Source organism: Rattus norvegicus, chromosome 19 (assembly GCF_036323735.1).
Source record: "Rattus norvegicus strain BN/NHsdMcwi chromosome 19, GRCr8, whole genome shotgun sequence".
Taxonomy (NCBI): Eukaryota; Metazoa; Chordata; class Mammalia; order Rodentia; family Muridae; genus Rattus; species Rattus norvegicus.
Window position 1 is genome coordinate 67,220,002 of NC_086037.1, and position 25,244 is coordinate 67,245,245.

Consider the following 25,244-nt stretch of genomic DNA (forward strand, 5'->3'; position numbering starts at 1 on the left):
AGCCCTGCCCAATTGCCAGGAGTCTAGGGTGCCCTTCTCAGCACCCCCTCAAGCATAGAGGGTCTGCCCGCAGGACCACCCAGGGCATGAGAGATGAAGGCAGCAAGGCCCAGGCTTCCCCGGAAGCCCGGCTAAGTCAGGCCAGAGAGGTGGAGCGAGAGGACCTGCTCCTCACAACACAAGTCCCAGCAGCTCAGAGCTGTGCCCAAGCTTGCTCATGGCCAACGGGCAGGATGGAGAGCAGTGACCCACAGCTGCACAGCCTAAGCACTTCAAGGATCAGATGCATCCTGGACAAGCCGCCCAAGGACCTGCACCATGAAGCCCCCCGTGGGGCAGATACCAAGGTTCCTCAAGGCCAAAAGACCAGAGCCTGCCATAGGCCCGGCGTCCCAAGGGCTGAGGCCCTGCCCTCCCCAGAAGAGAACAACTCCCAAAGGTGCTTTCAGGAGGCCCCTTCCAGCTTTACCTCCACCAACTGTACCTCACCGAGTGCCACCCCCGGGCCCGTACCCCGGAGGGCCCCCCAGAGCAGTGGCACCAGCCCCAGTAGGCATGCTTCTAGCACTAACCTCCAGGCCATAGGGACCAACCCCTGGCCTCCTGCTGCTGAAAACAGCTTCCCAGGTGCTAATTTTGGGGTCCCCTCTGCAGAGCCCAAGCCCTTCCCTGAAGGCAGCAGGCCTAGCAGCCCCCAGGGGGTCTCTGTCCCCTACCCCTTCCCTGTAGAAACGGTCCAACACGAGCAGGCAGCTGGGACAGTGTTGTTCACCTTCCACCAGCCCCTGGTAGCATGGGCTGAGGAAGCCCTGGGTGCAAACCCTGCCTGCCCGTCCCTGCCTTGCAACCCAGGTCAGTCAGGGGGCACCAACGCTCCCAGTGATCTTGGAGGTGCCCTCTCGCCACCCGGTGCTGCTCATTTGGCCCCAAGCCCCTTCCATGATGGTCTGCACAAGAGCCTGACCAGGGGCCTTCCAGAAGGGCCCCCTCCCACTCACGATGGCCTGGGGAGCCCCAGGGGCCTCCCAAATCCTCCACCCCAGAGGCACTTTCCAGGGCAGGGGTACGGAGTGAATGGGGTGGGCACCAGCCCAGCATCTCTGGACACAGAGCTGCCCACCCCTGGGCCACCGCCCACCCATCTGCCGCAGCTGTGGGATTCAACAGCAGCTCCTTACCCCACGCCTACCCTGGGCCCTGCAGCTGCTACCAGGACTGCTTTCTTCGAAGGTCAGCAGCTCCGTCTCCCACACAGTCCCCCCCTGCCCTGGTCCCCCGTGCTTACAACCCCCGGGCCGAATTCCCACCAAATGGGGGTACTGAGCCAACTGACATTCCCCAGGGGGTCTTCCGAGTGGCAGGGGGACAGCCAGGGAACCCTGGGTGCTTTGAATACAATCCCTAGGCCTGGGGAAACAGTGTCAGCTCTCAGGAGCAGCCCAGGTCAGCCAGGCAGTTCCCCAAGGCTGCTAGGCTATGGTGGGATGAAGGACCCTGGGACGCAGCCTCTGTTCTTTGGGGGAGCCCAACCCCAAGTGTCACCCCAAGGGGCCCTCAGTCTGCCCCCGCCTAGGGTGGTGGGGGCCTCGCCCAGTGAGTCTCCTCTTCCCTCCCCTGCGACCAACACAGCCAGCAGCAGTACCTGTTCATCCCTGTCGCCACCATCCAGCAGCCCAGCCAACCCCAGCTCTGAGGACAGCCAGCAACCTGGACCCCTCAGGTCCTCAGCCTTCTACCTGCCCCCCACCCATTCCCAGGAGACCAGCAGCCCCTTCTCTTCCCCAGAGCCCACATACACCCTGCCCACACGCTATCAGTCCGAGTCAGCCAAAGCCTTCCGTCCCCCCACAGAGGGCCCAGGAGCTGAGGATGCCTTCGGGGGCCTGGAGGGAGCCCCATTCTCCCACAAGAGCCCCTCACTGGGCAGAGACCGACTGGAAGGCTTCCCTCCAGAGCCCCCACCGCCACCGTACTCTGCCCAGCATTTCTCCCTGAGTAGTGCCAACCTGGACCAGCTAGATGTCCTGCTGACCTGCAGACAGTGTGATCGAAACTACAGCAGCCTCACCGCCTTCCTGGAACACAGGCCACTCTGCAGCCTGCTGCTAACCAAGGCCAAGGATGGCTCCCTGCAGCCCCCGGGGCTCCCCGCACCCACCACCACCTCAAAGGCACCCACCGATACACACTCGGCCTTGCTTGAACACAACCAGGCTGTCCCCTTCCTGCTAACCAGAGATGACCAGGGGGACAGCAAAGACGACTCCTTGAGGACAAGCTTCCTTCCTGGCCTGTCTGTCACCTCCTTCCCACTCCCCACCTCGGACCTTGACATGGAAGATGATGCCAAGTTAGACAGGCTCATCACGGAGGCTCTCAACGGCATGGAGTACCAGTCAGACAACCCTGAGATAGACAGCAGCTTCATTGATGTCTTTGTTGACGAGGAGCCTTCAGGCTCCAGGGCGCCCAGCGCCGGGCAGCCCCTCAGCACCCAGGTTGGGGCAACTCCCAAGAATGGTACCCAGCCCCAGCTCCCATCCAAAGCTGCTATGCCGGAACCTCAAGCCCCCTGTACTAGAGACAGGAGACGCCCAGCCGGAAACAGGCCCAAAACCCGCTCCCTGGGCCTTGCGTCTGCCTCTGCAGAGGCAACCACCCTGGTCAGGCAGCAGAGGAGAGGGAAGCAATTCAAGTTGTTTCGGAAAGAACCAGCTTCGACCAAGGACACTAACAATCAGGCCAACGCCATCTGCCTGAGGCCAAGGAAAAAGGGCCGAGGCGCCGGCCGGCCCCAGGACCGGAAAAGTCGGGCCCGCAAGGGCCATGCTCGTGCAGATCACAGCCTCTCCAGAGCCACCTCTAAAGAGACCAGGAGCTCCAAGCACCTGCAGCTGCCCTCCGGGAAGGACTCCAGGAAACGGAGGGGACGGGGCGGCTCCTGGAGCAAGGAGTTCATCCACAAGATAGTGCGGCAGAAAAACAGGGGCCACAGGCAGCAGGCGCCACGTAGCCAAGTCTGCCACGCCCCCCCGATGCCTGGAAGACCACCGAGCACCCAGGAGGGCAGGCTCACGGGGCAAGGCTGTGCCTCTGAATCTGAGGAGGAGGGTGGTGAACAGCAACGGGATCTGGGGGGTCCCGTCCAAGGCTGCTCCCCCCACAGCCACCAATGGTACCAGGGCAAGAAGAGGAAGAAAGAAGATTTGACCCAGAACCCAAGAAAGGTCCCGAGGCAGGAGGCTGGTAGGAATGGGGTCTCTCCCGCTCCAAGGACGCAAAGCCTGTTGCACAGCTTGGATGCTGGAGAAGTTCCTCTGGAAAGAGAACCTGGGCATCCCATCGTAGCCCCAAAACATCCTCCACAGGTCATCACCACCAACAAGGAAAACTGGGCAGCCCCGGACATCCCTCAGGAGGGCGAGAAGCCTGAAGACGCTGCTGTGTTACACCCTGACACCACAGAACTCAGAGAGAGGTCCTTTTCTTCAGCTGACTGTGGCGGGGAAAGCCTCAGTCCTGCTGCTCCGGTGCAAGCACAAGCCTGCAGCCCTACACCACCAGGGAGCCACCCTGAAACGATATCGGGAAAGAGCGTGCAGGTACCAGATGCAGGCTGTCTGCTGGGCGCTCCTGGATGCACGAAGTCTCCCGGTTTGCATACCAGAGAGGACTCTGCATCCCAGCCTGGAAGGTGCCTGGTACCCACTGATAAGGTGGCAGATGCTTTCTACACTGAATCTAGCATCCCCGTTTTCAGGAACTCTAGTCCTGGTTGTGACCCTGACCACTGTGACAGGCGTTCTACAGAGCGTCTAGTTGCCAAAAGAGGACCCCTGCCTGACAACGACACATCCTGTGAATTGTTCTTTGGATCCAAGGACCTAGCTAGCTGTTTCCCTGATGATTTGTATGCCAAGCCTTTAGCGGTGGACCCTTTGCCTACCCACAGCTGCTACCTTAGCCGGGACAATATGGAGACCCTCCAGTCAACACCACCCAAGAGTCCACCCTACCCAGTTGAAACAGACCCAGGCAAGGCGCATTCACCACTGACTTTGGAGTCCACATCCCTGTTTGCAGGGCTGCCTGAGGACGGATTTGACCCACCACTCTATGACAGTTTGTTAGCAAACAGGGTCGCCCACGTATCACTGGCAGGTCCTGACCCTCTCCCTAAGAAACCCCTCGCAGACCCTCTGTACCCACCATTCTTACTGCTGGAGGAAGTTTCTCCCATGATGCCTGGTTCTTTTGCTGGCCTCTCCAAGGGAAAGGCATTCAGCAGGAAGTGTCCCTTAGAACAGACAGAACAGACGGAGTCTCCCAGCCCTCCCGCTGTGCCTGAGAAGGGAGGCGAATGTAGCCTTCCACTGAGCAATCTGTGCGAGGACGAACTGGAGATCAAAAGATTGGTGACTGAATTAGAAAGCCAACTGCAAGGGAGAGGGACCACACAGGGGGCCTTGGGAGAGCCCGAGGAAGCTACACGTGAAGGCGAGATGGACGCAAGCCCAAAGCAGGCCTCTCTTCTGCCCACAAATCAGGCCACCTCACCCCAGAGGGAGCCAGCAGGCAACCTTACAGGTCTTGAGGGATCAAGTTCACAGCAAGAAGGGGCCCTCAGGTACCCCCAGAAACAGTGGTCCTACCCAGCCTCCTGCCACACAGAAAAACCAGCACCTCCCCCTGGTACCCAGGAGGATCCAGGTTCCGGGGCTCCCCTCAGCCCCGAAGGATTCACACTTGGTTTTCAGAGAGCACAGGAGGCCATGGCCTCCAATGCAGACAGTCCGATTCTGCTCAGCGACCACCTGCCTGACCCCAGGAAGCAACGGGCACCCTCGCTGCATGCTGAGAGTCCGGCCAAGTTCAGCCCAAAGCATCAGCTTTTGTTTTCTAAGAATAATGACGCTCGTGGGACACAGAATGCGAATGCCCAACCGTTGCTCCCTGGTAAACACACAAGAGGGCATTCTCCAGACCCCTCTGAGGCCCAGGAGTCCTGCCCAAGTCCCACTGCACTGGAAGGATTCAACAGCCCCAATGCCCGCCCGGCCCTAGAACCCAACTCCATGCTTAAGGGTGATGAGGACGTCATCTCCCTTCCAAGTGCCGGTCGCAGCCATGACTCTAAGGGACACCTTGAGGACCGAGCAGGGAGTTCTGTAGGAGCCATGCTTTACAAACCTATCGTAAGGGATTCTGGCTTGAAGGGCGAGTCTGTACCTGCAGAAACCTCTCCACTCTCCACCCTTCCAAGTGATGGTAGAGCTTGGTCCCATCCCGTGCCAGACCCTCCCTGGGAGCTCAGTGCCTGCACAGGGCAGGGGCTCCAGGAACCCGCCTGCTGCTCTTTTCCTCTGCTTCAGGCCCTGGATGCTACAGCCAAGGGTGAAGACAATACCCAGGGCCTTCAGCCTGGGGACCCCTCAGCGACAGGAAGGGTCGGTGTGAAAGAGGGTTCCTCGAGGGCTGTGAAAATGTCAGCTCTTCCTGCAAATGCCCAGAAGCAGCCGAGGTCCAAGGCAGATGGACGTCCGGGCTCACCCAGTCAACCTGAAAAGACTAAGGGCCGGAACCAAGCCAACAGACTCTGGCCGAAAACCTGGAAGAACCTGGAGAACCCAGATGAAATCATCAAGGTCATTGCCCACTTGGAAACTAGGCCAGCCAGGGGCAGAAGGCCACGCCGGGGGAACAGAGCAGCCCGGGGCCTCAGGAGGCAAGCACTGTTCTCCACAAGCCCCACCTGCCCTGATGGCACATCCTTGATTCCAATCCAGAAGGACCCTGCAGAGAGAAGCCCAGAGAAGGCAGCCGGCCCACAGCCATTGCTTATCCCGGAGAATCCCACTCCCTCCAATAGGGGCCTGGCCACAATCCCCCAAGCCACACCTACTCCGAGTGAACTTGAGCCTATACCCCAAGAAGACCCTGGGGCCAGAGTCAAGCCTATTAGACCACCAACACCTTCCTCCCACAGAGACCTACCCAGCCCCGATGATCAGCCAACCTGTCCTGACTTGGCACTTCTGGGTGCCAGTCATGACCAAGCCACCAAAGATGCTGAGCCCCCAGCAGCCCCTACATTACTGGTGACAAGCTATTATGGCCCTGAAGAAGCTTCATCCCACCACACTCTGTTGGGGACCAGCAGTCCCAAGGACCCTCCCTTGGGGTCACTTGGCTCCGCTAATTTCTCAACCCCTGTATTGCTTGAGAGGAACAGCTCGAAAGGCATCACAGTAGGAACATTGGAAGATTCCGGAAAAGAAGAGCTGAAGATTTCTCCTGCCCATTCCAGTCCTCCTCCCCCAGGGGATCCCAGCTCCCCTAAAGTGACCATCGAAGCTGCCCCTCTGACCAGAGGCAAAGATGACCTAGATTCAGGTGAGACACTTGAGGTGCCAGACCCCCACTGCATGGGGGTCCCAACCCGCAGCAACCCAGAAAGGACATACTCCAAGGACCCTTCTTTAGGGCCCCAGAGCAACACACCTTGCCCTGGCCGCAGCATTATGGCTGTGCCCACAGACGTTGCCACACAGGAGACTACGGGACCAGACTCTCAAATCTGCCAGGAGGATGAGCCAGGAGGCAGCAGCAAGGAACAGGACAACCCAGGAACACCTGGGACAAGATACTGCGAGGGGACAAATGCAGCTAGAGCCAGTGCCCAAAGCACACCCATAGGGCTCCACTTGGCTCTAGACACTCCCCGGGGTGGCACATCCAGTAACTTCAGGTCTGACTCTCCTCAGTACCATATGGGCGTCTCTCATCACCCTCCCCACAAGGGTTCCTCTGATCCCCAAGACCATAAACGGAGGCCCCGTGGCTTGAACAAAAAGCCAGAACCGGCAGAGAAGACCCCGGCGGAGCTACCCGAGATCTGCCAGCTCTGCTCAGCCTCCTTCCGCTCCAAAGCAGGCTTAAGCCGGCACAAAGCCAGGAAGCACCGGCCACACAGGGAATCTAGATCCCTTCCGAGCCCCGTGGCTGTGCCAGCCTGTCAGCCTCCGGATCCCATGAACAAAGCATGCCAGACTCCTGGGAAGAAAAACCGCAAGGTGCCTGGGAAGGGAAGACCGAGCCACCCAGCCCTGGGCACTGGACCACCTCCCTTCCAGGTCTCTACAACACCAGAGGACACCATGGGTCCTGAGATATTGGAAGCCACAAGTGAGGAATCTGAGGGAGCTGGGACACTAGACACTCCCCTCAGCCAGCACCCACCCACCCCAGGCCTGACTGAGCAAGGAGAGAGTGCAAAGGTTCGAGCCTCAAAAGCAAGGAGACCAGACAGGTGGCAAGCAGACCAGCTCCATCCCAAGCAGACGGAAGTAAGGGGCCAGAGGCAAGATGGAGAGCCTGCCAATTCCCCCAGCCACCCAGGGAGGAAACCAATCAGGAAACGGGGAGAGCTGAGAGCGAGGAAGCAGAAGCATGGTCCCCGAGGTGCTACCCATGTGACTTCAGACAGGTGCCTCTCAGACACTTCAACCACCTGTGGCCATCCTATCATCCCCCTGAGCCTCTCGCCTGAGGGAGAAAGCAGGGCTGCTGTCAGGCCGCCACCTCCATCCTCCACAGTAGGACCCAGAGCACTGGAGGATGCCAAAGACACTGTCCCAGGGGCCCTGCGTACAGCACAGAAGGCCCCCCAAGAGCGGCGAGTCTGTCAAGGGACACTAGAGAAGGATCATCCAGTGGAACAGAAGGCGACCTGGACACAGTGGTTCTGGGGACCGGAAGAGGCCAGGGCAGTGAACATTAGTGGAGAAACCTCACAGGCTATTGAGAGCCAACCTGCGGAGGACGGCACAGGAGTCACAGGCAGGTCTGATGGGGACACTGGGAAAGAGACACCTGACTTACCTGACAGGACACACAGTCTTGAAATAGACAGCAGCTGCCCCCAGGGACCTATCAAAGACCCAGAAACCCTGAATAGAGTTCAGGGGTCCAAGGGTGCCACTCCTGACGCCCCCTGCCCAGATCAAAGAGAACCTCCAGACTTGTTTGATGATGAAGTGTCTTTCTCTCAGCTTTTCCCCCTGGATGGCCGCCTCACTCAGAAGAATCTACGTGTCTATGGGAAGCGTTGCCACAGGCCAAAGTGTCCGTCACCGAAGGAGCCCACCCCTGAGGTGATCAACAGTGTCTCACTCGACTCCACTCGCCTGCCCACCGATCTCAGTGACTCAGGCTCTCTATGCCTGTCCCGCGAGGAAGAGGATCTGTGGGATGATGAAGTCATGAGTCTGCCTGAGTCCCTCCTCCTTGATGGGCTCCTAAGCAATAAGACGCCCGGCCTTGACCCGTGGACTCCCAGCCTCGGCCTATGGGCCCTGGAATCCAACAGGGAAGCCAGCTGCGTGGAGGAGGAGCCCTCCTGCTTCGCTGAGAACCAAGATGAATGGTCAGAGCCCATCCCCCAGCTGCACATGGTCCCAGCCGCCTGGCGAGACCTGGAACCGTGTAGCCCAGCCTGTGAGACGGCCTCTTCTGTTGGAGACATGAGCCCAGAACCCCCCAACCTGGAAAGGGAACATGACAACAGGCCTCCTGGAAACACCAGCCTGCCCCCACGTTACATTAATGACTTTGAGGTTCTCAGCACCCAGCTGGAGATACAAGACCTGTGCTTTCTAGGACCCTGTGATGACCTTGCTGACCTTCCTAACCCAGGCGCCCTAGACTTCCAGGCCACAGCAAATTCGCAAGGCCCTCCAAACAAAAGAATGGAGGGAGATGCGAGGGCCAGGCGAGCCAAAGGCAGAGACCTGCGGGTGAAGGGCAGGAGGGCCTCCTACAAGTGCAGGGTGTGCTTCCAGCGTTTCCATAGCCTGGACGAGCTGGATCTCCATAAGCTGTCGCACAGCCCCTCCCCGCCCCCCACTTGCTACATGTGCGTGGAGCGCAGATTCAGCTCCCGGGAGCTTCTGCGGGAGCACCTATGGGAGAAGCACGTCCAGGGCAAAGCCGGGCCCTGGGCCTGTGGCATGTGCCTGAAGGAGGTGGCTGATGTCTGGATGTACAACCAGCACCTTCGGGAGCATGCAGCCCGCTTCGCCCGAAATGGACAGGCGCGGCGAACCCTGGGAGACCTGCCCGGGTGCTTGGAAGAGGAAAGCACCCTCACGCACTTCCTGAACACCATTGTGGAGCAAGCATCCAAACCCCAGAGGACCAAGCGCTCAATTGGCAAGGCCAGTGGTGAGCCATCGGAGCAGGAAGGAGAAGCTGGAAAGAAAATCCCAAGAAGAATGAAGCGCAAGGCACGTGCCTCAGTCACCCCCAGCCAAGATGGCGCCGAAGGAGGCAGCCCATCCATTCTGACCAGCAGCTCTGCCACCAGCTCTGACTCTGCCAAGACGCCTCCCACTCCGTCCCCAGACCCTTGGTCCCACAGCGACTCCCCGCTCCAAGCTGTACCAGTGCACGAGGACTGCAAGGACCCCTCCCGTGACTGCCACCACTGTGGAAAACAGTTCCCCAAGCCCTTCAAGCTGCAGCGCCACCTGGCGGTGCACAGCCCACAGCGCGTCTACCTGTGTCCCCAGTGCCCACAGGTCTATCCTGAGCACTGGGAGCTGAGGGTGCATCTGGGCCTGACCCACGGGGTGACAGAGGAGAAGGAGATACCACACGTGCCTCTCTATGCCTGTGAGCTCTGCGCTAACGTCATGCATGTCATCAGGAGGTCCTTTGTCTGCAGCTCCTGCAACTACACCTTTGCAAAGAAGGAACAATTTGACAGACACATGGACAAGCACCTGAGGAGTGGCCAGCAGCCCTTCACACTCCGAAGTGTTAAGCGGCCAGGCGTTCCTAGGAGGAAGACCCATGTCTCCCAGGATGTGCTACCCGGCAAGCAGCACAGGCAGATGGCACCCTCCAGCACCCCTGAACTCAGCGCTGACAGAATCCCATCCACAGCCAGTCCTACGCCAAGTGAGGTGTCCCTTCCTGCACTACCCCTGATCTGTTCAGAGACAGCTCCCAGCCTCATCCTGGACCAGTCCAGTTCTCAAGAGAGACCCATGGACCAGGAAGACCGCTCACCCAGGGGGATCGACTCACCAGTGAGTGGCCAGGAAATTCCACCTCCATCTCTGTCTCCTTTCTCAGCTGCCTCAGCCGAGGGGACAGGTGGCTGCACGCTGGACAGAAGCCTGGAGAAACCAGAACACGAGGCTTCCTTGGGCGGCCTTGAACCATGTAAATGGCAGGCTCTAGTCGAGGGAAAGAGGGCCCTTCACCTATTCTCAGGAAAACACCGGAGCCCAGGCACCAGAGGCAAGTGTGCCCCTGGATGTTCCCCAGGAGACCCCTCTCAGCTCCAGGAGAGGATAGTGACCACACACCACACGGCACCTGAGGGGAGAATAGAGGGTCCCTCCCAGAAGGGCAGTACCACCAAACCAGGAGCCTGCTCAAGTACCTCCAAGCACAGACCAGCAGAGCCCACCAAGAAGGCACTGAAGCTACCTGCACCACCCAGAAAACCTGTAGGGATGGGGATCCCAGCTGGAGAACTGGTCTCCAGTCCTGAGGACAGGGTAAAGCCCAACACTTCTAAAGGTAAACTGAGATCCAGCTCTCAGAGCAGTGGGGGGCTCCAGCCTGGTACTCAGACAGGGGGTGGCAGCCAGCCCCAGCCAACCAGTGGGCAACTCCAAAGTGAAATGGCCTCCACCCCCACTGAGCCCAGCTGTCCTAGCTGGGCCAGCTCCAGCCCTGACCAGCCCCCACCTCGAGCTCACACCAAGGGCGGTGCCAAGGGGCCTGGTGAATCTGTTCATCAGGGACTCCAAGTGCATTCAAGTCCCAGGGAGAAACGAGAAAGCCATGAAAAGCAGAGGAAGGGCCAGGCCCCAGGGCTGGGCAGACATGGAGGCATAGGAGACCCCGGGAAGGCCTCCTCAGCCCCTGACAAGTCATCCAGGGCCCCCCGGAAGCAAGCAACTCCCAGCCGAGTTCCCCCTGTCAAATCGAGACCCAGTGGCCAGAGCAGCAGGGCAAAGCCACAGCCACCTGCACTGCAGAAAGGGGATTCAGGCCACACTTCAGAAAGGGGCTCTTTCCCCCAGGTAAGACCCCTGTCCAGGCCCTACAAAAGGGTCAGAGCTGTCCACGGGGCTGAACCCACGGAGCCCCGAGACCGCAGGACTGCAGAGGCCCAGAGCAACCTCCTCAGCCAACTGTTTGGACAGAAACTGACGAGCTTCAAAATCCCTCTAAAGAAAGACAGTTCCCAGTGACCGGGGAGAGAGGACGGGTGCCGGGCAGATGGGGCTTCTGTCTGGCCTTCAGCGTCGGAGACAACTCACTCGGAGACCACCTGTCTGTTTCTCTGCACCCGAATTCCCACAGATTCTCTGGCAGATTCGAGACCTGAGAATGTGCTGCTGAGAACAGGGCTTTTTTTCTGGAAGGCTAAGAAGGACCAGCCTCTTCCACCCTGAGATTCCACACCTGCTTCCCTAGTACCAAGTACTTGAAGAAAGCGGTTCACGTCCCATCAACGCCACCAGGCCCTGTTGGCCAGGTGCCTGGCGCGTGCCGTAAAGCTTGTGTTTGAGTGTTTGCACAGGGTCCCCTATCCCCTAGCAGGGAAGCACAGGAAAGCAGTCACCTAGACAGTGACAGATGCCTTTCTGTTGCCACCGCTAAGATTCCAAAGTGTCCTTAGACGTCATGGGAGAGGACCATGCTGTCTACTTGGGCCATTTCTGAGCCACCTGGTCTTTGAGAGCATGACAGGACCAACCTCCCCCACCCCTAACTACAAAGTCACCCTGGCCTCCAGCTACACTGCTGATGTCTCCTGCCCCCCTCCCCCAGGAACTGGGTTCCTATAGGGAATGCCTTGGCCAGCGCCCAGTGGATCCCTCAGTCCTATGGCCCCTTCCTAGTGCCTTCCTTCCCCATGGGGCTCCGTCTCTAGGTCCCAGAAAGCCTGATCCAGAGGCTCTGGTGCTATTCCCATGCTGTAATGTGAATACAGGCTCCCTGGTCTTCTTCCAACCATGGGATGATTAGGGTGGGGAGACCTAGTCGGAGAGGCTGCAGCCCAGAACTTCAGAGATCCTCACTCACTGGTCTCCCCAGTTGAGCTCCAGCCCTGGGTCCCAGCAGTGAAGGGACCCTCCAGGCTGGGCCGTGGGTCTGGTCTGTGCACTGGCAGGAACCTGCCAACTGCATGCCTGCCTGGTACAGCATTGTGCAAAATGGGCAGGAAGAAGAGGCTTCCCATTTCTCCTAGGAGTCTTAGCGATTCCTGGCTTATTTTGTTGTATAGGTTTTTTTGGGGTGTTTTGTTTTGTTTTGTTTTGTTTTGTTTTAAGCTTGGGTGCAATGTAAGTGTCAAAAGGTTTTTTTATTTTGACATTTTTAAAAAGACCAAATAGGCCCAAACTGCCTCCGTAGAAGGTGCTGGGGTCTTTCAGAATGCCTCTTTCAAATGGACAAAAGACGTGGGCAGGGGGCCCCCCCGAAGTCATACTGTAAAAGCTACAGCTAATGTCTTTTCAAATATATTCCCACTATTTTCGCAGAAGCCCCATGGCCATGTGGCATCTGTCCTCGCCTCCGCTTCTCATCCGACCCCCATGTGGCCCAGGCAACACGTGTTCTGTTTGTTATTTCCCAGGGTCACTGTGTGCTCTGAGCCAAGCCAGTGTTGTAGGGACGCTTGAAGCAGGGTCCAAGGGGGGAATAGGAATCCTCTAAAATGGATTTAGGAAACCATGGAAGTGGGTGAGGTGGCCTGAGCCGGGCCAGGAAGGGACATGGGATGGGGGGCAGTGGGGTTGACCATATAGGGCCCTCACTTGTAGTGTCGGTATTGGGGATACTCAGGGGACTGCCTGGGATGCTCAGGAGAGTGGCTGTCTGGTCTGGACCTTAGAAAAGGTTTTTTAGCTCCAAATGAAGACCCAGTGAACCAACAGGGTCCACCACCCTGCCCTGTCCTTTCCTCTCAGCAGGAGTCAAGTTGTGCCGTGTTTAGCAGCAACTCCAACACCTCAGACTAGGCTTGACTTACTGGTCATGTGTCACAGACTGGCGGAACTGCCGGCTCGCACACCCTTAAGAGCTGATTCTGAGGGCAATTTCTTGGAGCCCTGTAGGCTGTGTTCTGAGCTCGAAGGAGTAAGCCCAGCCCATGTTCACACCCGCCTACTCCTACCACACCACCCCCCACCCCAGAGCCAGCCTGTGACCAGTAGACACACAGAGGGCATCACCCTAGCTTGACCACCAGGTGGCAGCCTCTACTCAGACAGGGAGCCCGACTTGCCACCGGGTGCGCAGATGCAGCCCTGGGCCGCCGCGAAGTGCTGCCGACAGAACTAGGGATCTCCAAACACAGTCAGGTACCCTGTCTGCTTGCTCACGTGGCCCAGGTTGAAGAAGGTTCACGTGCATATAGGCGCTCTCTAGAAGCACGCCCGCTCAGCCTTCAGGACATATTCCAGGTCCCCACTGCCCACCCGGAAAATACTTTGATGTATGTGATCTGGGGGTCTAACCGGCCGGCAGGGGGCCTGGCTCCTTCATGGGTAAGTTTCCCTGCCGAACACACTGAGGGCCAAGACACAGTGAGTTACCCAGAAGAGTGACTGCAGAGAGTCCCAGCTCTATGAATCATCGGGGCCACGAACCTTTTCCTTGAATTTAGACAGGGACGCCTCACCCCTGAGGCTCTGAGGTCCCTACTGGCTGCCATCTCCTCTCAAGAGCTGCCTTAAGGGAGGGAGTAGACAGACTATACCTTTCCACGGCATCTACCACAACCCCAAAATCTACCTCAGCTGACTAGGGAGGAGGAGAGAAGAGATGGCCGTGCCCAGGGTCAGATGGCAGATGAAGGACAGGTAGAAATTTTGAGTTTCAGCTGGGGGCCAGGCAGCATAGACAGACACATGGAAAGAGCCTGGTTCAGGTGGAGTGCGCTCTCTGATGAGGAAACCACAGCAGCCAGGAAGCTCAGCGCGTTCCTTGTATACAGTTGAACAGAGAGGCAGGGTTATTGAATACAGCTGAACGGTGGTGGGCAGGAGGCGGGGTCTATGGTGTACAGCTGGATGGAGGAGGCCGGTTTTGCTAATCTCAGCAGGCCGGGTCTCTATGGGAAGCAGTCTTGGGGATGTAGACATTCAGGGTGGCCATTTCTGCACACACTGTCAGCATCCACACATGGGCCAGAAGAGCAGGCTTTGCCATTTCCCTCTGGTTCTGAGATGGGCCCTGCCCATGTCAACATTCTCTCAGAGCTTCCTCTAACCCCCACAGGCCGCTTTGGGTGCTACCTTTTCTTTTTTTTAAAGATTGATTTATTTATTCTATATAAGTACACTGTAGCTGTCTTCACACACACCAGAAAGAGGGCATCAGATCTCATGACAGATGGTTGTGAGCCACCATGTGGTTGCTGGGATTTGAGCTCAGGACCTCTGGAAGAGCAGTCTGTGCTCTTAACCGCTGAGCCATCTCTCCAGCCCGGGTGCTACCTTTTCTTGGCTTGCTGCAACACCTTGCAGAATCAATCTGTGCTCCTGGGCCTAAGAAAGTGTGGCCAGTATGGGAAAAATTGAAAGCATGGAACTGGGCTGGCAAGATGGTGGCCCCATGAGTAAAGGCACTTAGGGTGTGAGCCTGGCGACCTGTGTTCAATCCCCTGAGCCCACATAAAGGTGGAAGGAGAGAGCTGACTCCCGCGTCTTCTGACATTCAAGTACACATGCACCCTCATGCACAACAAATTAACAAAAGACAGGATCCAGAAAGGTACCTTTAGTGGAATAGATGCTGCCTGGGTATGGGAGGGGGCCAGTGTAGTGCTAGGTGACCATGGCTGGGTTCCTTGGGGTGTTCCCATGAGGCACTGGGGCTTGTAGATTCCAGAGGTCACAGCAAATGCACACTTGTCCATGGAACATGGCCAGGCAGACCCAGTTGTGGCACATCCAACCCCCAGCAGCCTGAGATGAGTGAGCTAGGATCTGCCCCAAGGGACAATGGTCCCTGATACCCCGGGAAGGGGGGTGGAGCATCACAGTCAGGCAGACACAATGAGACCTGTCCTGCTGCCCTCCCAGTTTGCAAGGGAACCCAAGGTCACAGGCCACTTTCACACAGGACACTGTCTGCCTCCCTGGCTTCGGGCACGGCCTTGAGGGTAGAAGGTCAGGGCCACTGATCTCCAGCCCTATGGGGGCAGGGAGAGGCAGCAGGGTAGTCCACCTAGGCCCAGGGTTTGCCTGGGAATGGATAAAGGGCACCTCAGTCCATGTTCAAGACCCCCACCCCACCCCCGTGCTGTTTCTGAGTCTCCAGGAAGAGAGCATAGGACTTTGCCACAGCAATGATAATGACAGGATTTGCCTGTTTCCTCAGGCCCTAAGTGGACATCATACCCGACACACATCCTGCCACCTGGCTGGCATTTGGTAGCTTTCTCCTCAGCCCCGACATCAGGCTGAAACTGACTGGCACAGAACAGTGTGGATTCCACCACCAAACCTTGCCTCCATGACAGTCAGTCACTGCTAAGAGAAAGCAGAGGAAACGGTGTGGGTGTGTGTGTGTGTGTGTGTGTGTGTGTGTGTGTGTGTGTGTTATCCACACTGCTCTGTGTTCCTACTGCAGGCTGCAAAGTGACATCACACATGGCTTCCACAGTCCCCAGCAGATCAGAGTGGGGCCCCTCTCATGGCGTAGAGCAGGACGTAAGATAAAGGCCACCAGGCTGGAGATGGGGCAAGGGTGGCTGGCGCATAGCAGCTGCAGCCAAGAGGTCTGAGGTCCGCCCGGGTGATGCTCACTTCCTTGTTGCAGCCCTACTGAGTAAGTCCCACGAGGACGACTGTGGGTCTTGCTTTGCCACTGAAGTCCTGTTCCAAACACACTGTCTGCTGTTTCCCCGGGACAGCCATGGCTGCCTGGCAGACCTCCCTCTACCTGATCATGGCTGAGGGTTGGCAGATACCCGGGGACATGGGGACTCTGCCCATGACTACAGCCACCCAGAGAATCTCGGCTTTCACTTGCACCAAGGACCTCGTGACCATATCTTAGACATACATGCCAGTGTAACACGCTCGCTCTCTGTCTCTGTCTCTCTCTTCTGTCTCTCTCTCCCCTCCCTCCCCCTCCTCTCCCTGTCTCTCCCCCTCCCCCTTCCTCCCCTCCCCCTTTCTCTGTTCTCTCTCTTTCCCTCTCCTTTCTCTCTTCCTCTCTCCTCTCTCTCCCCCTCTCTGCCCTCCCCCCTCTCTCCGTCTCCCTCCTTTCTCTCCTTCTCTTCTTCTCTGATCTCTCTCTCCCTTTCCCTCCCTCCTCTCTCTCTCTCTCTCTCTCTCTCTCTCTCTCTCTCTCTCTCTCTCTGAGGGGCCCTTTTTGCCTTTTTGGCCCCTGGCAACAGGCCATGGTGCTATCTTTCAACCTGTCATATTGAGGCTCTTGGGCATTGCCTTAGTTCTCCTTAAAAATAACATCGTGTTCTCCCAACATCTTGTTGTAAGCAACCATGGGAGCCACAGCCCATGAATATCCTCCCTGGCTACAGACAGTCATGGCCTGAGATCCCTGGCACCTTGCCTCCCATCGGCTCCCATGCCATGCCTAGGGTATGGCTGATGGCCCTGGGTGTCCCCTTCCAGCCTTCATCTGCAGCTGGCCCTGCAGCTGGTCCTGCAGCTGGTCTTGCAGTTGGCACCGAGTACCCTGTCCATGCATGACTCCTGCCCTGGAGCTCTTACCCCAGTGGCCAAGGCCAGATACAGAAGGATTCCACATGGATGCATGTGGGTTCTGGGCCTGCCCCTGCCTCCCTACCCCATCCCCCTCACTCCAGCAGCTGCAGTCAGCTGAGGTGCTGAGGTGGCCCAACACCTAAGCAAGCTTCCTAGTGACATTTGCCTCAGGCCGTATTGCCCAAGGGCTTAAAAAGCAAGCACATTCATCATCCTTGCTGTCTTCCCATTGGCCAAAACAGGTCTTGTGGGTGGGCCTAGGAGAACCGGGTAAGAACTAGGTGGTGAGGCCTGCTCAGCCTACACCTGGCCTCCTCTGGTATCAGCCCCCTCCCTTGCCTCCTGTCTCTATTCTGGTCATTTTATCACTGGCCTCCCCTAGCCATACTGAGGAGAGCCTGTCCGTCTGCTTTGCAGTTGCTACAACACAATGCCAGAGGCAGCCGTGCAGACAGAAAGAAAGGTTCCGACAAACTCATCGCTCGGGAGGTTCAGGGCAAGCACAGCGCCTGCATCCACTCACTTTTGGGGGACAATGGGTGAGGGAGTGAGCATCCACCATCAGAGATCATAGCAGAAGCAAAACTCACTTGTTGATTAGGAGCAGAGGGGGTAGGGACTCCCTGTCCCTTTAAGTGCACATCCCAGGGACCAAGCAGCCTCTACTGCAACACAGCTTGAAAAGGACCCAGCACCCTGAACATTGCCATGTGAGGAAAAACCTCCAACACAGGCTTTGGGGGGACTCAGCATCCCAGTACTGCATGGCAGTCCTCCACCCCGTATAGTCTTCCCCTTCATGGCATCCCAGGACGTATTCAGGTGTATTCTACAGTCACCCATGGTGTTTAGCCTTCCAGGGCTCCCACGGAACCCATGTCTAATCTTCCAGGGCTCCCACATCCCTTTGCTGCGTTACAGTCTAGTTCTGTCCCCTGCCACCCACTGCATCTTACCTTCCCCTGTGGTCCAGACTCCCATTGTTCCTGCCCACCATCTCCCTCTTTTCTCCAACCTACACACCGGTGAGGCAACCGTCATCCGAGGCTCCCCGCCACATCTCAGTACGCCAACCCGGCCCGTCACCTTTCGTGAGGTGAAGGAAGGAAAGGAGGAATGGAGGTGGGGTGGAAGCAGGGAGAGCGTGAGGTGAAGATAGCAAGGTGTGGGGAATGGCGAGGCGTAGGGAAGGTGCAGAAGGAAGCAGGTCCTGCCAGTGACACATTCTCCTGACCTCCAGCTCAGTTGTAGGTGATGTCCGGGGAGGATGTTTTTCTGCCCACACCCCTGCCTGGAGGGCGGATAAAGGTCACATGAGAAGCAACATGAAGGGCAGATCTTGGCTGGTGCTTACAGTGCCCAAAGACAGCAGCATCTAGGCATGCCTGTGGTGGCTGACTGTCAGGGCATGCTTGTTAGAGACCTTGGCTGTGTGTACATGGAGGCCCGGTGCAAGGGCTTATGCACGGGCTGGAGCCAGCTCTTTCTCCCAATGATGCCATCTTCTGACCTCTTTGGTGGCTGAGAACAGGGACAAGAACTGCCTGAGCCCTCTCCCCAGAGCCAGTCCAAGCCAGGGATCACAGACCCACACAGCCTAGACAGCCAGCCAGATGGGGGAGCTAGCACTGTAGACCTGCCTCCTTCAGTGGCCTCCCAGTTCCTAACTTAATTTATTTTGACATCCTGGTTGCCATTTGACCTCCTGGGGAGTCACGTGGTGTATAAAACTCATTATCCTCCATTGAAACAGGAAGTTAATTAAACCCTTCACAGAGCCGGCGCTGACAAATGTCAGCATGGCCCTTGGCAGGGCTGCCTGGTGTCTTCAGGGCCCCGGATGACTGACAGGAGAGGAAGAGAGAGAAGCCTGACCCAGGCAAGGGGTAGGGAAAGGCTTGAGCCTCTCCCCAAAAACAGCATTCAATATCCATTCTAAGGCAAAGTATGGGCATTTCTCCAGCTCTGCCCTTGCCTGCTGTGTGGCTCCAGGCAAGTGACTTCACCTCTCTGGGCCTCCGTTTATCCACCTGACAAAGGGTGATTGTATCCGTTCCTCCGTCAGAAAGCTGTTATGCTCAAGGCCTGGACAAGGCAGTGCTCAGCTGGAAGGCTGGTGCCACCATGATGCCACTGCCAGTGAGAGATGATGAGGCTCTTAGTGCTGAGGGACTGCCTCCAGCTGCCTTACAAGCTGGGGTGGAGAGGAACAGGGATTCCCTCAGGAAAGGTGAATAGGATGGGCCAGGCAATGGGAGGGTACCCACAGCACCGGGTAAGTAATACAAAGACCCGGTGGCCACAGGACTTTAGGACCCACATGCAGGACCTTTAGAAGTTAAGACAGGGCAAAAAAACCAATCAAACAAACAAACCCCTCCCCCCAAAAAGGGGGGATCTCACTCAAGGCAATACATGAACTCATGGCAATCCTCCTGCCTCAGCCTCCCCAGCAATGAAATTACAGACGTGTCCCACATCACTCAGCTAAAACAAGTGTTTGTGTCTCTTGGGGAGGTCCCACTGGCTTCAGCCTCTCATGGGGATATGAGTGGCTGTAGGGACCAGCTGGAGCCAGGGATAGCGGTCAGGATGATAGTAAAGGAAGTCAGGAGGAGACGTGGTGAAGGTCAAGTCGCAGAGTCTGAGCCACTGGTTGTTGTCGACACTGAGGCTAGGTGGCTGCAGGAGTAAGCGAGGTTTGGAAAGGACAGGGGACCAGTGCATCCTGGAGTCCTGCCATCTGGCCCACAGCCTCGTGCCCCACATCTATTTTGGAGTCAGACAGTAAAAGCCACATGCTCACGCCTCCCAGCTTCTGTACCAGACCGTCTCCCTGTACTCCAGTCTGAGAGTCCTCTTTCTCCAAAGGTCTAGCAGACGTTTCTAAAATGCACTTTGAATCCAAAACCCAGCGCAGGGAGGTGAATCATCACAGAACCTGCCCACCAAGCAATGAACCATCCAAGGCAGAGGAGCCATAGCCAGACAAGACAGAAACCTGGAGCCCCTGGGGAGGGGGACTGAGGTCTGAGGAGCCCTGGGTGACTGGAATCTGCTTCCAGCACCAGTTGCTGAGGAGGAAGCTAAAGTCCTTCCCAGGGTTCCCCGCTTCAAAACCACAGAGGGGGATCCAGGGCAGTTGGACCTGTGCCTAGAACCACCCTGCTGCTTTCTGCCTGGAAGATACCCACTTCGTAGTATAACCCTTTGAGACCTACTCAGGCTCCCAGGAGAAAACCCGAGACAGCTCTGAAGGGGGCTCAGAAAGTGGTAAAGCCTTCATCCATCCTGTGTGCCCAGAGTGGGTGCTGGCAGCCTTGATACCTCTCAGCAAAACTTCGGTCCCTGCAACCACAGTAGGGCTTCCCTGCCCTGAGCAGAGTCCTCCTGCTCCACAAAGAATCGACTACAAGGCCCTTGGCTGAAGCCATCCTGTTTCCCTGCTGACTCTGGTCGTGAACTTGCCTCTCCCAGTAGAGAGAAGCAGGAGAAATTGGGGCCCACAGTGGGAGCCGGTGGAAGACAGAGGAGGGGAGGAAGCCCAGACAGTGGCAGGACCTTCTGCTAGGCACAGAATCCTGGATGACACATCCCCGGATGGGAGGCTGTATGCTGTCATCATGCTGGACTCGTTTTTAAACGGGGTCCCATATTTTCACTTTGCTTCGGGCCCCACAAAGGATGTAGCTTGTCCTGGCCGGCAGGCTCCATGTTGCTGACTGAGATAAGTATGTCCTTCTGTCCTAACCTGGGCTCTGTATACATAGCATCATACAAGTAAATCAGGTCAGGCAAAGAAAGGCCCAAAGAGATCCCATCTCATCCTCCTGCATCCCAGGCAGACATTACTAATCAAAAAAAAAAAAAAAAAACCACAGTTTTCTCTCATGACTCTCAAATTTCCACCCAATACAGATCTTATCCAGCACTTCCAGCCTGGGTGCTACTTACTGAGTACCCAGATTCTCACCCTACCCTACATGGCAGCCTCTAACCATCTAACCACCTCCCAGGACTCCCAGCTCCTAAGCCCCATCCCCTGTAGAGTGCCCTTCCCTTAAGAAGATACAGTGTCCAAGGAAAACAGACCAAAGTATGCCTTGTCCAGTTCATAAGCATCTTGGGGCCTCTAGACTGAGAAGACCCAGCAAATACAGGGTCCCAGCTCTAGAAGGATGTCTCCTCTGAGAAGATCCTGGCCTTGGTGTTTTCTGTATGACCAACAGAGGGGGCAGCATTCTGTCCCACTTGCCAGTCCTGCACAGTGGCCTTTGCTGAGTAGACATACATGGTCACAGGGAAGAGACAGCCACCTCTCTCTTCTTTGCAAAGACCTCAGTGTCAGAAGCCGGAAGGAAACAGGTCTCATACCCAGAATGCCCGGTAGCTAGCATCTGGCAAACTTCCAAGGGGACGGGGATGGTGACAGTTGTACCAACCAAAGACTGTCCACCTCTTTGGGTGGGGCCGTGTGTCTTCTCTGTGGAGACTTTCTGTATCCCTGTGTGCTATGAAGAGAGGCAGTAGACATCACTGATGCCATTTGGTCGTTTCATTTAGATGAGGACATAACCCCATCCCCAGCTGTGTGATCTTGTGCATGTCTCGAGTTTCAATATCCTCAAAGAACAAGTGGTGCATTCTTGACCTGGGTCTGGAGTACACTGTGTGGGCACTGGGAACCTGCCCTTAGCGCAGGGAAAGCTCAGGGTGTTGAGGGGGACACCTCCTTGGCAGATGTTCACTGTGGCCCCGGCTGTGGTTAAGCAACCAAATGACCTCTGGCTCCTCCTGGATTTCTGGGCAGTTCTGAGTTCAAGAGGGGAAAACTTGAGGTCCCTCCCCCACCCAATTAGGCACAAGACTGAACTACTTGAGGCCACAGCCATCGGAAGTTGCAAGTCTCATACTGAAGCCTTCCTTCTAGACCAGAGCCTCTGTCACATTCCAAGTCCAGCTCCAATTCTGTGTCCAGGCCTCGGGCATCTGGATCCCACTGCTGGCTGCCTGAAAGGCACAGCTTCAAGGGACAGCACAACTTAAACCATGGGGGCGGAGCTCCAGAAAGGAGGGCCAGAGTCAGACAAGCCAGGGGCCTGTGCTGCGGGGCTGCTGGGCAGAACAGGTCTCCAAGTCCTAAACAGGTCTGCAGACATAGCCTCAGGAAACTGGAACTAGCGAAGGAGGTTAGAGGTCTACCTAGAACCGAGGGTGGGAATTCGGGGCAAGGCCAGCGCGGCCCGGGGCCAGCCGGGAGGATTGGACAGACGTGGGCAAGGCCTGGGTGGGAGGCGGGGAAGGCCTGTGCACAGGACTACAGAGCAGAGGCGGGGCCAGGGAGAAGGGCGGGGCGAAAGCAAAGAAGGAGGTGGCGTGGGCGGGGCCAGCACAGAGGAGGGGTTGTAGGCGTGGCCAGCTGGGGGAGGAAATGCTGGGGCGGGCCCGTGGGAAGGAGGAGTAAGGGGGCGGGGTCAATTTGAGGACAGCTGAGACTGTGTTCTTGTGAAGAGGACGAGCAAAGGGGCGGAGTCCACATGAGAGTGTAGCTAAGGGGCAGGGGCAATGCAAACAGGTCAGAATGAGGGACAGGGTCAATGTGAGGAGGGCCGCCTGAGACGGGGTCAATATGAGCTGAACGGCTGCGGAGCAAGAGCAAATGTGAGGGCGGATCAGGGGCAGAGGCAATGTAGGGAGTACGACTGATAGGCGGGATCAGTGTGATAGTGGCTGAGGGACAGGGTCGACAGGAGGAGGATGGCTGAGGACCGGGTCAATGTGAGGAGGACGAGCTGAGGGGCGGGGTCAACGTGAGGAGGGACGCCTGAGGGGCGGGACCAATGCGAAGAGGATAGGCTGAGGGGCGGGGTCAGAGCGAGGAGGATACGCTAAGGGGCGGAGTCCGCACGAGGAGGACGGATGAGGGGTGGAGCCAGCGCGAGGAAAGAAGGCCCGGCCCAGCCTGGGTGAGAACGCGGAAGCGGGTGCAAGGAGAGAAAAGATGAGCAATAGTTTAGGGCGGGGCCAGCGGGAAGGGCGGTCTGGGGGGCGGGGCCAGCGGGGTGAGAAGACGCGGCCACAGAGGACGGACGGGGCGGGGCGAGGGGCGGGGCCGCCGCCAACTACGCGAAAGCCCCGCCCGCCTGGCCAGCCTGCGGGGAGCGCCCTGGCGGCGGCCGCCCGTTCGCCGCTCGCGGCTCGCAGGTTCCATTGAGAAAAGCTGAGCGGCGGCGGCGGCGTCTGCGCCGAAGCAGAGAAGCCGCCACCAGCCCGCCGCCCGCCGGGCAGTCCGCGCGCCCGAGCGCAGGGCCGTGGCCTCGGGCCTCCGCGGCGGCGCCGGCGGCCCACGCGCGGCGCGGCGGGCTGGGGGCGCGGGCCAAGGCAGCCGTGGAGCCCACGGGCCGGGGGCATGAGCCGCCCCGCCACCCCGCCGCGCCCCTGCCGCCCGCCGCCGCCCGCCAGGGGCTAGAGGCGGCCGCCGCGAGGGCGCACGGCGCCGGAGACATGTCCAGGAGGAAACAGAGCAATCCCCGGCAGATCAAGCGTGAGTCAAACTTTGCCCGCGGTGCCCGCCAGACCCCCGCTGGCGCACAGCCGCCCTGCGCCGCCCCTGTTCCGCCGCCCAGCCCCGCTGCGTCCGCGACCTTCACCCCGCGCCGCGCCCCCCGCGCCGAGTGCCAAGCGCGCCGTAATCTAATCTCTGCTGGCGGGCAGGGCCCCCGCGTCTCGGCATGGGCACCCAGGGGGTCCGGTCCCCGAAGAGGGTGGCGGGTCCCGAGAGCCGGAAGGAGAGTGGCTGGGGGCGCGGCTCCGGCAGAGCCCGGCCACCTCGCGGCCTGCACCTCCCCCGCATCAGAGATGGTGCGGCGATAGGGCGGCCCCGATCTGGGCTCAGATAAAGTTTAAAATATTCCATTCTGCAAGTCCCATCCTGATAAGATCGCTCTGTCGGGACGGGCTGAAATTGTGATCTTATCTGGCGCGCTTGACTCTCCCAGGCTTTGTTTGTATCTAGAGGCAGAAGGAGAAAGACCTGGGAGTAAGGGGGACTTGGGGCTGCGGGGACCGGCGGGCGCCCACCGCAGCGCTTTGGCTGCAGAGTGACAAGGCAGCGGGATAGGTAGTGGAGATTGCTGCAACCCAGGCGCTGGGTACTGGCTGACCAAACCCCCTTTATCCGCTCCGGCTCTGGAGTTTTCAATCAGACCTCTGCCTGCTGGGAGACATGTGTCCGACCCACCAACTGCCCCTAACAACGCTACACGGGCAAATGATGTATGCCCATGGGCATCTCTCTCTCCACCCCCGCATCCGAGGGGTTATTCGGAACCATCCTGGGACCTCCAGGACTCAAACGTTGTTCCCAAGAGAGTCCAAGTTTCTCGCAGGTCCTCCGTTGGGCATTTCCCCCGAGCAGGGCAGGCCCTATCCTCCTACATAACCCGTACCCCTACAGTAAGAGCCTCTTGAGCTCTGAGCCACCAGGTTGCGGGGCCTCTTGGCTGCTCTAGGAGCGAGTAAGCACACAGGAAGAGCTCCTCCCCACGCCACACCAATAATAACTTCGCGCCTCTCCCGGCAGGGCGCGGGGCTTCCTCCCTGGAGCTTCCCTTTGGCGAGAGCGACAGGTCATCTGGGCTGCCCAGGAGGTGACGGGAGGGGGGCTGGGCATCCGGCTTCCCAGCTCCAGGCGCCTGAGCTGCCCACATGACACTGCCACCAGGACCCAATGTACATTTTAGCTTGTGAGCGTACCCCTACTACTCAAGTCTGGAGCGGGGGATGGGGGTAGACGCAGGGAGGAATCTGGGTTCTGGTAACCCGACTCCCCAAATGCGAGCTGGACCTGTTTTCCGAAAGTCTCCTTCTATCATGTCAACTGAAGTATTAAAGCCACCCACAGGTCCGGATCTGTGCTGGTTCTCTGGTTTCTTTTTCCCTTCCTCGCCTGTGCGCCTCTGCCGGGTTCTGTTCTCGCGTGTATGTGTGTGTGCGTGAGCGTGTGTGTGTTTCAGTTTGATGAGAAATGAAGATAGCTAGGGCAGGGAGATCTCTGGTTGGGAACGGATCGCCAGCGCTGATAAGCCCCCGGGAGCCCAAGAGAGTCCAACCCACTTCGGTCAGCGAAACCCCGCACTCTGAGATCCAGGACGGAGACTGTGCAGGAGAGCCCCTCTGATCCCCTCACAGTGCCCCACGACTCAAGCAGAAGAGGCGAGCAGGCCTGGGGGGCGGGGCCCTGAGCCCTCTGTGCAACTCGTGGCCGGGGCCCCTCCTCCCATAGCAGATCTAAACGCGTTAAGATGCGAATGTTGATTGTCACCAAGCGGAGGCGTCTGCTCGCGGGCTCTCTACCCAAGGCCGTGCGTGAGGCCCTCACAGCTGCGCGCCTGCTGCCCTGGCCTCACCTGTGGCGGGTCTCAGGCTGCGGAGGGGAAGCAGGCTGAGCTCTAGGGGCCGACGCCCTCCACGCCCCCA

The 25,244-nt window shown here is 58.2% G+C and overlaps 2 protein-coding genes across 4 annotated transcripts in view; both read left to right on the forward strand.

Annotated features, from left to right (window-relative positions):
• The window catches only part of Zfp469 (zinc finger protein 469), a 41,669-nt gene extending 29,101 nt beyond the window's left edge, over positions 1-12,568 (forward strand). The window contains 1 exon segment of the mRNA NM_001401088.1: positions 1-12,568. This exon segment is cut by the window's left edge and continues 167 nt beyond it. Within this exon segment, the coding sequence (NP_001388017.1) occupies positions 1-11,270 (11,270 nt within the window). The 3' untranslated portion in view covers positions 11,271-12,568.
• Positions 12,569-22,920: 10,352 nt separating this feature from the next.
• The window catches only part of Zfpm1 (zinc finger protein, multitype 1), a 56,228-nt gene continuing 53,904 nt past the window's right edge, over positions 22,921-25,244 (forward strand). For 2 of the 3 annotated variants that reach the window (XM_039098006.2, XM_039098007.2), the window contains exon 1: positions 22,921-23,310. In XM_039098006.2, coding sequence (XP_038953934.1) covers positions 23,271-23,310 — 40 coding nt within the window. In that variant the 5' untranslated portion in view covers positions 22,921-23,270. The remainder of the gene's footprint in view (positions 23,311-25,244) is intronic. The other variant, NM_001242627.1, reaches the window with a different exon arrangement.